At 40.9% G+C, this 14,344-nt stretch overlaps 1 protein-coding gene across 1 annotated transcript in view; it reads left to right on the top strand.

Annotated features, from left to right (window-relative positions):
- Positions 1-12,662, top strand: part of Tlk1 (tousled like kinase 1) — a 134,556-nt gene extending 121,894 nt beyond the window's left edge. Inside the window, exons 13-20 of the mRNA XM_052726394.1 lie at positions 669-766; positions 3,176-3,257; positions 5,221-5,402; positions 5,526-5,695; positions 6,062-6,197; positions 8,871-8,982; positions 10,107-10,214; positions 10,961-12,662. Of these exons, the coding sequence (XP_052582354.1) occupies positions 669-766; positions 3,176-3,257; positions 5,221-5,402; positions 5,526-5,695; positions 6,062-6,197; positions 8,871-8,982; positions 10,107-10,214; positions 10,961-11,137 (1,065 nt within the window). The 3' untranslated portion in view covers positions 11,138-12,662. The remainder of the gene's footprint in view (positions 1-668; positions 767-3,175; positions 3,258-5,220; positions 5,403-5,525; positions 5,696-6,061; positions 6,198-8,870; positions 8,983-10,106; positions 10,215-10,960) is intronic.
- The last annotated feature ends 1,682 nt before the right edge of the window (positions 12,663-14,344 follow it).

Genomic DNA, 14,344 nt, shown 5'->3' with positions numbered 1-14,344 from the left:
AAAATCTCTCAAGAACCCAATATTTCTCAGAACTCCAGTTCTAGGGGATTCTATACCCTCACAGGCAAAACACCAGTACACATAAAGACATGAAAATGCATATATCAACATCTTTATACTGAATGCTTTTGAAGTACATCTTTAGGACTCGGCCTTCATCAGCTCTGGTAACTGAGGATCTGCCATTGCTGTTCATAAATTTGCTTGAATGTGTCTTGAAGATTATAGGGATTTATCCCACAATTGTGTTTGAATGTACTTGTATTCCAGATTTTATAAGGTTCTAGCTAGTCCCTTTAATGGTTATTTAAAAATACCTTTATTTACTTTGTGTTAGTAAATTTGTTTCTCTTAAATTAAGATTTGGGAATCCATCTTGTGTGATGACCAGCCAGCTTCATACTGCCTTGCAGTCACTCAGTTTAGACATTATCAAAATAGATTCTTTGGAGTACAGAGTCACTGTGGGCTTTTCATTAGGTGCAGCTTTTGGTAGAGGACGGACCCTGCAATAGGCCTTTGCTCTTGTGTCTCTGAGGCGCCAAGAGAGCACTCTGGTCTTCCAACTCAGTGGTACTTTGTAATACACTGTTGTTTTCGTTGCTGTGAAAATGGATATATGGGTAAAATAAGCAGAGCTTGTTAGAGTTTCCTCTCTTCATCTTCAGGAAGAAGCTGAAATCCAGGCGGAGCTGGAGCGTTTGGAAAGAGTCAGGAATCTTCACATACGAGAGCTCAAGAGAATAAACAATGAGGATAATTCACAGTAAGTCGCCACAGTTGTACATGACAGAAGTCCCCGTTCCTCTCCCATGGAAAACATAAACGTTTTCTTTGTCAGCCATCTCTGTACACATAGAAAAATTCAGTGTGTTACTGGTGGATGTCTGTGTGGTCTGACCCCCAGCTCCCTCCCCATCCTATTTCTCCTAGTCCCCTTCTGAATATCTGGGGGCTTTCTTGTTTTTCACACCAAATGCTCCCTAGACAGACAGACCGCCTGTCTCTGCTTCACCTCATTTCCCCTTTCACATCCTTTTCTTTAATTTTCCATGATGATTGTCACTGTCTGTTTGTTCTTTGATTATTGATTATCTGTCTCCTCCCCATAACCTGTAAGCTTTCTGAACAAGATCATTATTTTCCTCTCCTTGTATTAATCAAACCTAAGACAGTGCCTGGGACATGGTAGGCACCTAATAGATATTTCTTGACTGAATGTCAAAATTAATGGTACAGGAATGAAGGAGAAAGTATTACAAGTTATGTATCTAAAGTCATACAATATAGGAAGAAAAATGGAAAGAACTGTAAATTGTAGTCTCTGGTTTAAATCTAATTATTAGAATGAGTGTCTTGGGTGGTACATTAATAAATAACCTGTGTTTACTGGATCTTCATTTGTTAGAGTGTAGGAGAGAAATGTGTCTGTTAACACTTGATCTCGAAGGCAGAGATGTAATGTAAAGCTGCATGACTTCATATGTATTTTCTCTTGTGAAATGTGAACGCCTTGCTTACAGCGGGACCTTGTGATCATCTGTAGATGTGTAGTTCATAAACATCACTTTAGCATGTGAGAGAAATGAATTAATAGAGAACACCCTAAATTCTATCAGATTAAAGTCTTAATAAAACAAGTGGGATAAACTAATTGAAAATGAACTTTCTTTGAAAATTAAGTTTAGTATTTGTGGCTGTAGTTTAAGAAGTTAAGAGAAAGTAAATTGTTACAGTTTTATAGTGTACTCCAGTCTAAGCAGAAATCTGTTTTCTACAGTTTTCAAGAGAAACTTTGCTAACTTATATTCAACTAATTTTCAGGAAATTAGACAAATCGGTTTATTTACACCTGGCATTTTAAAGCTGTTGCTGTCAGAGTATAAATTTTGGAAACTGTGTTTTTCTGGCAAGCCCTTCCATGTCTTACTGCTAACCTTGTACAGACAGTTTACCCAGTCTGAGCCCTCATCTGTAAACAGACACAGAGAGACTTTGTTTTATAGGATTGCTTGAGAACTAAACAAATGAACTTATTATGTAGGTTGCTTAATATGTACAGGTACGAAAAGCACTAACAAGTAATGATAGCACGTGTTAACTTTAATGTATAGCAGTTACAATAAACACTAATTAGTAATGGTAGCACGTGTTAACTTTAATGTATAGCAGTTACAATAAACACTAACTAGTAATGGTAGCACGTGTTAACTTTAATGTATAGCAGTTACAATAAACACCAACTAGTAATGATAGCATGTGTTGACTTTAATGTATAGCAGTTACAATAAACACTAACTAGTAATGGTAGCACGTGTTAACTTTAATGTATAGCAGTTACAATAAACACCAACTAGTAATGATAGCATGTGTTGACTTTAATGTATAGCAGTTACAATAAACACTAACAAGTAATGATAGCACGTGTTAACTTTAATGTATAGCAGTTACAATAAACACTAACTAGTAATGGTAGCACGTGTTAACTTTAATGTATAGCAGTTACAATAAACACCAACTAGTAATGATAGCACGTGTTGACTTTAATGTATAGCAGTTACAATAAACACTAACTAGTAATGATAGCACGTGTTAACTTTAATGTATAGCAGTTACAATAAACACTAACTAGTAATGATAGCACGTGTTAACTTTAATGTATAGCAGTTACAATAAACACTAACTAGTAATGGTAGTATGTATTACTTGAGAGTGATTTTTTTAAAGTTTTTTTTTTAATTCTTACTTTCAAAATTGATGAACTAAGATAATAACCATGAACAAAAATCAGTTGATAAATACAGTTATTTTTAAATACAAGTCAGTACTATAAAATATTGATCACTCATGACTCAATATAAATGTATATTTTTGCAAGAAAAGTGGTTTATGAGGAATAAGGGTTTCCTATAGAGCGTAATTGAGGGTCTTTAAGAAGGTGCTGTTAGTGGCTAGCTGTTGTAGTTACACTTTGTAAGTGCTGAAGCTTAACCCAGGTGATATTTTGTAGAAAGATGGAGAGGGAATAGAAGCAACTGCTGACTGGTATGCGAAATGAATAGCAGAGAAACAGAAACAGACAGCTGGGAGCTGTAAAGAGTGGGCAGTGATGTACACAGAACTCCTTGTATTCTTTTAATGTGCCTAAATAGTCTTTTCTCCCTTCCTTTTGAAGGTTCAAAGATCATCCAACGTTAAATGAAAGATATTTATTACTTCATCTGCTTGGAAGAGGTGGCTTTAGTGAGGTGTATAAGGTAATGTTCTCTGTCCCTCGTGCTGAGGGTGTGGTTAGAAAATAAGTGGGTTTTGTGTACTGGTTTTAGACTGACTTTGGTCCTCAGTCTCATTAAAAAAAGGAGCTTATGGTGGGTTCCGTTGTCTTTTGTCCAGGATCTAAGGTCTGTTCTTAGCCCTGCGTAGTCCTCATGTCATCCTCTCAGCCATTCTGACTGTAAAGAAGCCTGAGGTTCCAAGAGGGTGTTGCTACTTACAGCACTCAGTCTCCCCATTCTCGGAGGCTCTGCTCCTCCGCTGTGTTGACGTCACAGGGTGACAGTTTGGTCATACAGTCACTTTACTCCTGTTCAGTTTGTCTCTCTCTTCCTGTGACTAACACCAAGACAAGCTGGAGAGGGAGCAGCTACTCCATCTTACAGGGTACAGTCCTACACTGAGGGAAGCCAAACAGGAACTCAGGCCAGAGCTGGAAGCAAGAACCATGGAGGAACGCTGCTTACAGGCTTGGTTCCTCTGGCTTGTGCTCACCCTTTAGACATAGCCCAGGACCACATGCTCGAGGGTGGGCTGCACTCTGGCCAGTCAATCACGTCAGTCTCTTATTGCAGAGCCCTCAGATAACTGTGGGCTGTGTCACACTGACAGCTGAAGCTCTGCTTAAGCTAGCAAGGTAGGGGTTCTGGAGACCTTTGAACAATCACGGAAGTTACTAAGTACTTCTTAAAGGGGTGTCTTTGCTTGTAAGTCACAAGGAAACTTAAGCTGTTAAGCTTTCTTTGACAGCATTTGCTGTGTCCAACATTTATGGGCTGGAGAGGTGGCTCTGCAGTAAGGGCGTGCACTGCTCCCCGAAGGACCTGAGTTCAGTTCCAAGCACCCTTGGAAGATTCACATCTGCCTGTACCTCCAGCTCAGAGTGATCTAATGCCCTGGCCTCTGAAGTTGCCTGCACTTATACACATAGATGAAGTTAAAAAATGTTTATAGTTTAGATCACATCGAGGTTACCTAAAATAAAATAAAAGGTTTCAAACACTTATAAATTATGTGAAGTTTAAAGTACTGATACTATTCCTGTTCTTTATGAAATAGGCTTGTGATTTGAGCCTTTTTTTTTTTTTGAGACAATTGGGAAAATTGAATGAAGATTGTACACTGGATTAGATTAAAGAGATAAATACTAAAGAATTAGCAGGATTTATTTTTTAAATATTATATGGGGAATAAGTCAGGTGGCCGGAGGTGCTGGTTAATGGTAGAGCACTCACTTAACACCTGGATTTAGATTCACATACTGTCTCACCCTAAAGGGAATAGATGTAATAGTAAATGCATAAACATTCATTATGCTTCTTCTCTTGAGTATAGATTGAACAGTTTCATAGCAAAAGTTTTTTTCAGTAGTTGGAGAATTGTTAAGAACCTATTAATCGGGGCTGGAGATGGCTCGGTAGTCAAGAGCACTGATGGTTCTTCTAGAGGACCTGGCTCAGATTCCCACCGCCCACACCCATCTGTAACTCCGATTTCAGAGGCCCCAGTGCCGTCTTCTGGCCTCTACAGCACTACATGCACAGGTGCCCAGATAACGTAGAGGGATAACACCCATACACATAAAATAAAAACAACTTTAAAATGAAAAAGAATGTATTCATTTAGTTGCTAAGAAAAGATAGATAAAAATCCTATAACACACAGAACAGTGTCATAGCCATTTGTGTGGCCCACTGCTCCCTGTAAGACTTCCCATGTAAAGGAGCAGGCGATATTTAAAAGAATGCTAGCTTCATTGTTTTATCATGACTCAGCTTTTCTGCTTCATCACCATGACATTTTGGTCTCATTTAAGTATGTCATAACTTGAACTACATATAGTATTAGAGGTGATCACTAGTTTTTGCAAAAGTTATCACTAAAAGTTAAGTCTGTTTAGGTGTTTGGTTGATGTACGATGTGATCATGTTCTACCTTGAATTGTAGGCTTTTGACTTATATGAGCAAAGATACGCTGCTGTGAAGATCCACCAGCTTAATAAAAGCTGGAGAGACGAAAAAAAAGAAAACTACCACAAACATGCCTGCAGAGAGTATCGAATACACAAGGAACTGGATCACCCCAGAATAGTTAAACTCTATGATTACTTCTCCTTGGATACAGATACGTAAGTAAACAAAGATTGGACTCTTGAGGATGCGGGTTTGTTTCCGACCCTTCCCCGCAGGTGTTCTCCTCTCTCTCTGGTAGGTTCTCCTTCCTGGGTGATGATTGCTCCCTCTCCCGGTAGGTTTTGTACAGTGCTGGAGTACTGTGAAGGCAATGACTTGGACTTCTACCTGAAGCAGCACAAGTTGATGTCTGAGAAGGAAGCTCGCTCTATTGTGATGCAGATAGTGAATGCCCTACGGTATCTCAATGAGATCAAACCTCCTATTATACATTACGACCTTAAGCCAGGTATTTCCGGAAACATGTCTTCACAGGGTTGGGGGTTTTTGTTTTGTTTTGTTTTGTTAATTTTCTGGAGGAGTGGGGGCTATGTTTGATTTTTTGCTTGTATGTATTTTGTGACAGGGCTTCCCTGTGTAGCCTGGGCTGGATGAACTCATCGAGGTTCACCTTCCTCTGCTTCTTGAGTGCTGGGATTAAAGGCGTGCACCAACATAACCAGTCCCCAGATATATATTTGTTTACCAAACATTACTCTTAGTTGTAAAAATTATTCTTCCATTCGTGTGTGTGTGTGTGTGTGTGTGTGTGTGTGTGTGTGTGTGTGTGTGTGTGTGTGTGTGTGTTACTAAAAATATTCTATTTTGGTTTTAGGAAATATCCTTCTGGTAGATGGAACAGCATGTGGAGAAATCAAAATCACTGATTTTGGTCTGTCCAAGATTATGGATGATGATAGCTATGGTGTAGACGGAATGGATCTGACTTCCCAAGGGGCAGGCACTTACTGGTAAATGATTCAGTAAAAATATCAAGACTACTTAGATTAGTCCTCAGTGTTTTTTGAAAATTTAGTTTTATTTTCAAATATTCCTTGAGATTACTTTGTTTGCTGAAGGCATTGATACTAAGCCTCTGAATTGAGAAGGAGAGTCCGGTGGCTAATATTCTCTTCTCTGCATTCTTAAGTTGCAAGAAGAATGACTGAGTATACACATACAACTTTAATATATAGGAGCCGGAGTGAAGCAGAATTCATGAGTTTTCTTCTATGATGTTGAGTGATAGTCATGATCTGAATAAGTACTTAAGATGTAGTGTCCCAGCTGTCACTAGTGAGAACTGTGAACCTCAGGCCTTCTCTGTAGAAGTTTTGTGACTTTTTTTTTTTATAGTTTTTTATACTAGATACAGAGTTTATTAATTGTAGGCTGTAGATAAACTCATCATATTTTTAGTCTTTAGATTTGACTCTCAAAAATCTCTTTATGTAGGTATAAATCTAGATGAAACCAATTCCTGAATGTAAAAAGTCATCCTGAATGTTATTAGTATGTAGATGACTTAGTTATGGTTACTATTTCCGCTGTGAAACACCAGGACCAAAAGGCAAGTAGGGGAGGAAAGGGTTTGTTTGGCTTCCACTTGCACATCGTAGTCCGTCACTGAGGACAGTCAGGACAAGGACTCAGACTGAGGGAGCCTGTGTCAAGCTGACATTGACACGAACCAGAATACTAGGTGTTTACCAAAACCTTGAGTGTGAATTCTCACACTTACGGCCAAGGGCAAAATAGAAAATACAGACTAACGTTTCCAAAACTAACCTAATTCTCAAAATAGATGAGATTAGCAAGAAGTTAGATTTTATTGGGAAGAGAACTACATAAAGCCATGGTTGAGGACCCAGGGCAGCCTTTACACCATTTGCTTGGGCCCATGTTGACCATTACCCTGAGTTGCTCAGATTCATGCTGAGTTCACTTTCCTGAAGAGGAATTAGTCCCTGTCATTGCCCCCTTGCTTATTTATATGTCCTTTGTGTGGTGAGAGGCCTGCGCGTTCAAGAGCCATGCTCCCTTCATCCACACACGTAGACACCTTCCTTCAGCATAGAGGAGAGCACAATTTTTAAGTGAACCGTGGTTAACTGCATTACTCGTTTTTACTATTTTTAATTTCTCAAAGTTTGAGTTGTCTGCTGCTTGCATCTGTGATGGATTGTTTTCCTTTGGGAGCAGGGGGCGGGTTTCGAGACAGGGTTTCACTGTGTAACAGCGCTAGCTCTCCTGGAACTCGCTTTGTAGACCAGGAGGCCTCGAACTCGCAGAGACCCGCCTTCCTCTACCTCCTGAGTGCTGAGACTGAAGGAGTGCGCCACCACCACTCAGTGGATTGTTTTACTTATAACCAGATAACAAACTTACTTTTACCTTTCATATTAAAAATTAGTGTTTGGATACTTGGTATATTTCACACACTGGTAGTGCTTGAAACTGCACGATAAAGCTCCTTGTGCTCCTCGAAGTGCAAGGAGAGCTGAATGCTTTTGTAGATGCACGTCAGTCTCCCTGACATGGGGAAGGAAGCCATGTTCTACATGCCCGTGGAGGGCAACAGAGAAAGCTCATATTCAGAGGTGGGTGAGTTAGCCTTGACTAGCCAGTTGGGAAGAAGAAGAAGGGGGATAATAGTGATTGCAGATTTTGAAATTTATGTTAGGATTAGGATAGGTCTTACATTACAATAAGAAATATGGGGCTGGAGAGATGGCTCAGTGGTTTAGAGCACTGACTGCTCTTCCAGAGGTCCTGAGTTCAATTCCCAGCAACCACATGGTGGCTCACAACCACCTGCAATTAGATCTGGTGCCCTCTTCTGGCCTGCAAAGACACATGCAGGCAGAACACTGTATACATAATAAATAAAATTAAAAAAAAAAAAAAAAAAAAAAAAAGAAATATGGCCGGGCAGTGGTGGCTCACGCCTTTAATCCCAGCACTTGGGAGGCAGAGCCAGGTAGATCTCTGTGAGTTCGAGGCCAACCTGGACTACAGAGCAAGATCTCAGACAGCCACCAAAACTACACGGAGAAACCCTGTCTGAAAGAGAGAGAGAGAGAGAGAGAGAGAGAGAGAGAGAGAGAGAGAGAGAGAGGAGGGAGGGAGGGAGGGAGGGAGGGAGGGAGGGAGGGAGGGAGGGAGGGAGGGAGAGAGAAAGGGAGAGAGGGAGGGAGGGAGGGAGAGAGAGAGAGAGAAGGAGAAGAAGAAGGAAGGAAGGAAGAAAAAGAAAAAACAACAACAAAAAGAAGTATGAGATCCTGTCTCATTGGAATAAGTCTTCGCTTTGGATGGCTTAATGGAGAGAGCCTGTGGTGTGGTGTGTATTTTAGGAGAACTGCCTGCAGGTTAAACTGTTAGAGTAGGGTAGGAGAGTGTTCCTTCTGTTATTAGAAGCTTACTCAGATTATACTATCACAATAATGATAGTGCTTTCTTTGAATATAAATATACTTTCTTATGAAGTTGTATTTTGGTTCTGGAGTCAAATGAATTAAAACTTTGATGGTTTTCATTTTTGAAAACTGAGGTTATGTGTAAATAAAATAAGCATTCTAAGATTTAGAAAGTTTTAAGCTAAACATTGCATCCTTTTCTTTCTTTTCCCCTCCCATTACTTACAGGTATTTGCCTCCTGAGTGCTTTGTAGTTGGAAAAGAGCCGCCAAAGATTTCCAACAAGGTTGATGTGTGGTCAGTGGGAGTCATCTTCTTTCAGTGTCTCTATGGTAGAAAAGTAAGTTGCGTCACGCCAGTTCAGCTGTGTAGAAATAAGTGAAGTCATTTTGGTCTTGTCTTTGACGTGCAATATTTCAGTAACTTAGAATCAGTTTAGATCCTTCCAAGGAAAGGCGTGCTTCTTGATTGCTTCTTTGGATCAGAATTATTTTAACAGTTGATTTGCTTGGTCTCTCCTCCTCCTTCCCTTTCCCTTCCCCAAACGTTTTCTTTTGAGAACTCTGGACTTAAGCACCTTGCAATGTCCTTCATTCCTTACACTATCTCCTAACTCCCACTGTCCCCTGCAAACATTTGGCCTGGGTACCAGTTCCTCCTGTACCTCCTCAGAGAAATGCCGTCAAAGTTAGTTTTCCCCAACCTCTGTGAATATTAAAACCAGAAATGCAGGTTGCCATGGATAACATCTAGTTTGCATCCCACCCAGTTTCCGACACTATGAGAAGAAAGATGGAACCTTCTAGAAACGTGCAGCATATAAAAACTGTCTTCGTTTGCCTTCTGTTGCTGAGATTAACATCATGACCAGAAGCAGCTGGGCAGGGAAGACATTTGTAGGTCGGCCAATAGGTTATAATCCACCATCAAGGGAAGCGAAGGTCGTAACTGGGTAGGAACGAAGCAAGGCGCCACAGGAGCGCCTCTTACTGGCTTGTTCAACCTGCTCAGCTTGCTTCTGGTTCCCCCACGGACCACCTTTCCACCCTCCCACACCAGTTACCAAGCAGTAAAATGCCCTGTAGACGTGCCCAGAGGCTAGTTCAGTGAGGCAACTCCCAGTTGAGGTTCCCAGTCAGCTCTAGCTTATGTTAAATTGATAAAAACTGACCAGCATAGAAACCAAACCCGGCTCTCCTGGCTCCACATCTAGAGCTGCTTCCTCCTCATTATTTGAATGACAGCCTGATTTGCTTCTCCATCACATGGGGTTTATCTGCTGAGGACTGATGGAAGAGGCCTTTCAGCCTGTTCTTAGCTATATATAACCTTGTTTCTCTGAGATCACATCCCAACTTTCAAGTAACTGAGAACAAAATGTTAAAATACAAATCATTTTTGTGGTGAGTCTTTGTTTTAAATATTTTATTTCAATATTTTGTTCTTTTTTTTTTTTTTTTTAAGCCATTTGGTCACAATCAATCCCAACAAGACATTCTCCAGGAAAACACAATACTAAAAGCCACAGAAGTCCAGTTCCCTGTCAAACCAGTTGTAAGCAGTGAAGCCAAGGTATGAACCTCACATCCCTTTTGTGAAGTGTCTGTGTTCTGGTTCTGGTGTGGTCAGTGCCTCAGGAGCCGGAATGGCTCCTGCAGCAGAGGCCTGACTTGCTCTGGAAGCAGAGGCTGTTTTGGCTTTTGGATATGCTGTCTTCCTTGGTAAGCACTAAAATATGCTTCCTTATTCTGTGTGCACAGCAAGTCGATTTTCTCTGAGAACTGGGGGAGAAACCACAACATCTGGACCCTTCATTACTTTTAGGTCTTACTCAGTCTGCCCATCCTAATGCTGAGGTACTTCAGTGTATAAAAAGGGGGGCTGGAGAGGTGGCTTAGTGGTTAAGAGCACTGGCTGCTATTCTAGTGGACCCAGAATCAGTTCCAGCATCTACACACTTCACCACCGCCTGTGACTCCAGTCTCAGGGGATCCGACACCCTCACACAGACATACATGCAGGCAAAGCACCATTGCACATGAAATAAAAATAAATTAGAAATAATTTCTAAGCAGAAAGGGAACTTTCCAACAGTACATCCAAAGGAAAGCAATAATTGAGGCTATAATGTGCACCAAGGGGTATTGGTGGAAGGTTCAAATTTGAGTGAAAATTTCATTTTTACCCCCCAAAGTTCTTACGGTTTGAACTTCCTATAAAATGTGATCTGTTGACAGTCTTAAGTGTGTCTGCCCTTCTTTAGGAGTTGGTGGGTTGGTGTCTAGAAGGTAGGTCATTTATATTACATTCTTTTCAAGGCCTTCATAAGACGCTGTTTGGCTTACCGAAAAGAAGATCGATTCGATGTGCACCAGCTGGCAAATGACCCCTACCTTCTGCCACACATGAGAAGATCCAATTCTTCAGGAAACCTGCACATGTCTGGACTGGCGGCAGCTCCTGTGCCTCCTCCGTCAAGCGTGATCACGTACTGACGCTCCAGGATTGGTTTCCAGATGCATACTTGAATTTGAGTGCATTTGAGTGTTGGGTAAGAAGTGTTTGTGAACTACAGCTCTCCGTGGAGTCTTGTCTGAGGGTGATCATGGACAGTGACTGAGTGCACACTCCTCCCTCTGCCCCGGAGCAGCACGGAACAGGAATGCCATGTTACAGCGGAAGAGGGGACACTGTAAATAACGTTTATAATACCTAAATATATTTGATTGTTACCAGAGTTCTAATATGAAGGGTAGTTTTTCATTATTTAAGAACACGTGGAAAAATTATTGGACATCTGTAACACGGAGCTACAGTGCCTGGTGCAGCGTCAGCACTCGGCGGCTGATCTGCAGAAACCAAAGCAAGGACTGAGTGACAGCGGCCGTGCTGTTTGTAAGAGTGTGAGAGTTAGGGTCTGTGGACAGTCGGACTTCGTCGTTGCCTATTCTGGCTTTTACCAAGTTGTACCTCGAATCACATGTCCGTTTTCCCCACTGGTTGTGTTCAAAGGGAGCTGTCATTTCTGGACACTTGACACCTTTAACACAAAGAGCTGCCTATTTCCAATCAATTGAAGTCACTAAATTATAGTATTCCCAGGGCTTTCAGTGTTTTAGAATTAACAGGCATTTTTCTTCTGTTTCCCAGCCTCGTTCACTAAAACAGGAGACAGTGTGTAACCCAAAGCAGGCCAGTTCTATGCAGGATAATGATAAATTCCCTTCTGGCTCTGTTGTAAATTACTGTACAGATGTCGTATTACAATTACTGAGTTTCAGCAGCTTATTCTTGTACAAATGTTTAAAAATACGGCTTTTCTAATTGGATATTGTATTTTTTTTAAGTCTTCTTGAAGGCGCTTTAATTGCTGCTAAATGATATTGCTTTTTTGCTAAAAAAAAAAAAAAAAATTGAATGACCTTGAAGGCACAAGTTGACTGTACATCATAGAGAGATATTAAAAGCAAGCATTCATTAACAATCAAGGCATGTAAAATGATCCATGTTGGGCATATTGAGTTCTTTAAATCAGTTTTTTAGGTTCTAGGGCTGTGGAACACATAGATACTAGATTTATAAATTGTTCATGGTTATTCTACATTTCTAGAAAGTTCTTAGCATCAAGGTGGGATGATGGTCCCATAGAATGTTTCTTGTGGGTTTGTACAAATTTGTTAAAATGTGAACAATTTCTAACTGCCTTGTGTGGTAGAAACCAATATTTTTCGGGATGCTGTATTTCATTCTTGTACGGATTTGGTTTTCCTTTATTGTCACAGTCATAATGCTGAGACTTACATGTAAGTTGTCCATGGTGCAAAAAACACACTCTCCCTACCAGATACCCCTTAACATGTACAGTTAAACTGTGGCTCTTACCTGATGTTGCAAGCCATTCTGTTCGTTTGTTTGTGTTTTTTTTTCCATTGTACATAGACACATTGTCTGTTTAAGATGCTGCTGGAATTATAGAGAATGTAGCCAACCAGTAATAAACAATGACAGTTAAAATGTAAAGACTGTGAAAATTACATTCAAAGAGAGCTTTCAAGATTTAGGGTACTAACTTAGCTCCTTTACTTAAACAGCAGATGAATAAATTCCTTAAGCATACTCCAGACAAGTATGAAGTGTTTCAAGCTGTTAAAGTCATCAGTGCTAATCCTGGAGCACCTCAGGCTGTCAGGAGAGCCTTCAGGGCAGCACCAACTCCTATTTAGATCAGGATAAAAATCCCTGAAGACCACTGGCATGGTCACCACATGCCAGCAGTCAACAAGTGTTTACAGTTGCTGCTGTAAATTCATGATCTCTGAATTAAAATGCCCAGTTGTGTTGAACATTTTGGAGTGGTGAGCTTGGGTCACTGATTGCACCACATTTGTGAATGAATGAGAGCAAGTGTCCGATTCTTAGAAGAGGCTGGAGCAGGAAGACTGAGTTTGAGGCCAGTCTGGGCTCTGTGGGAAGACCAGGACACACGTCACAAACAGGCCGGGGGAGGGAGGAGGAGGAGAAGCCATGAAAGGGAATTGCTCCCTGGAGCCCAGCTCAAGTGATCATTCCAAAATCAAGAGTGTGTGTATGTGAGGGGAGGGGGGGAAGGGTCACCATGCCTGAAGACCTGAGTGGGGGGAGGAGAGAATGCACGATGGCACACACACACACACACACACACACACACACACACACACACACACACACACACACACTCTAAATGAATGTTTAGAAAAATTCTAATAAAAAAAGTGTATCAGAGATGAATCAGTTTCCCTATGTCTTCTAAAGCTTTTCCAAATGTGGATTTAAATAGCCTGCCAGTATTTGGGCTAAATGAACCAGTATCACTTTCGCAAGGAGCTGGTTGGTGCTTATTGCCAAATAATTTCCGTGTTACTCTGGCAGTTTCAACTCCTTCGTTTTGAGGCCTTGGATGTTTCCTTGTCTTCTGGACTCAGGACCGACTACAGGTAAAATGTGCAGTTCTCACCCTTGGAAGTAGCTGTACAAGTTGGGGGTGTAGTTCATTAGTAGGGTGCTGTACTTAGCTCATGTAGGTTCAGTCCCCAGCATCCCTCCCCACCCACACACACAAAACCAGTAACAAATACATTAGCTTTAATAAACGTGTGGATGTTGAGAGGAAGTCCGTGCAGAAGCTGCCGTGCTGACCTGGGGGCGGGAGGCGTGTGGTTGGTTTTTCCTAATGACCCCCCCCCCCTTTTCCTACAAAAGAACTTGAGTTTAAACGTGACCAAGTATTTATGCAATTACCTCATTACAGGGAGCCGAAGTGGTGGGATCTCAAGCAAACGTCACTGCACGGTCCTGCTTCCATGTTTGTCATGACCTATTAAATACACTGTTGATTACCATTATGCTGCTAGATATGTTTTGGTGGAAATGTACATTTATGTCAATAGTTTAATGATTTAATTACATTGCTGTTGGGTGTGTGTTTGTGTGTGTGTGTGTGTGCATATACTCAATATAGCTTTAGTCTAAAAGCACAGTATATCAGTTCTTTCTCTGGTTTCAATTTAAATTTCCATGTTCATTTGATCACTACCCCCTACCCCCACACACTAAATTTCAGTGTTCTAAATATTTAACCTAATTCCAGAACTACTTCGGCAGCTCGTTTCTAAATTGAATTCTTAGATTTTGGTTCATTCTGTGGTGGTTTTAGAGTGTGTGTA

The sequence above is a fragment of the Peromyscus californicus genome, unplaced genomic scaffold (genome assembly GCF_007827085.1).
Source record: "Peromyscus californicus insignis strain IS unplaced genomic scaffold, ASM782708v3 Scaffold_7__1_contigs__length_154581171, whole genome shotgun sequence".
NCBI classification, from domain to species: Eukaryota; Metazoa; Chordata; class Mammalia; order Rodentia; family Cricetidae; genus Peromyscus; species Peromyscus californicus.
The sequence above is the reverse complement of the archived record's forward strand: the minus strand, read 5'-3'. Positions and strand labels throughout refer to the sequence as shown.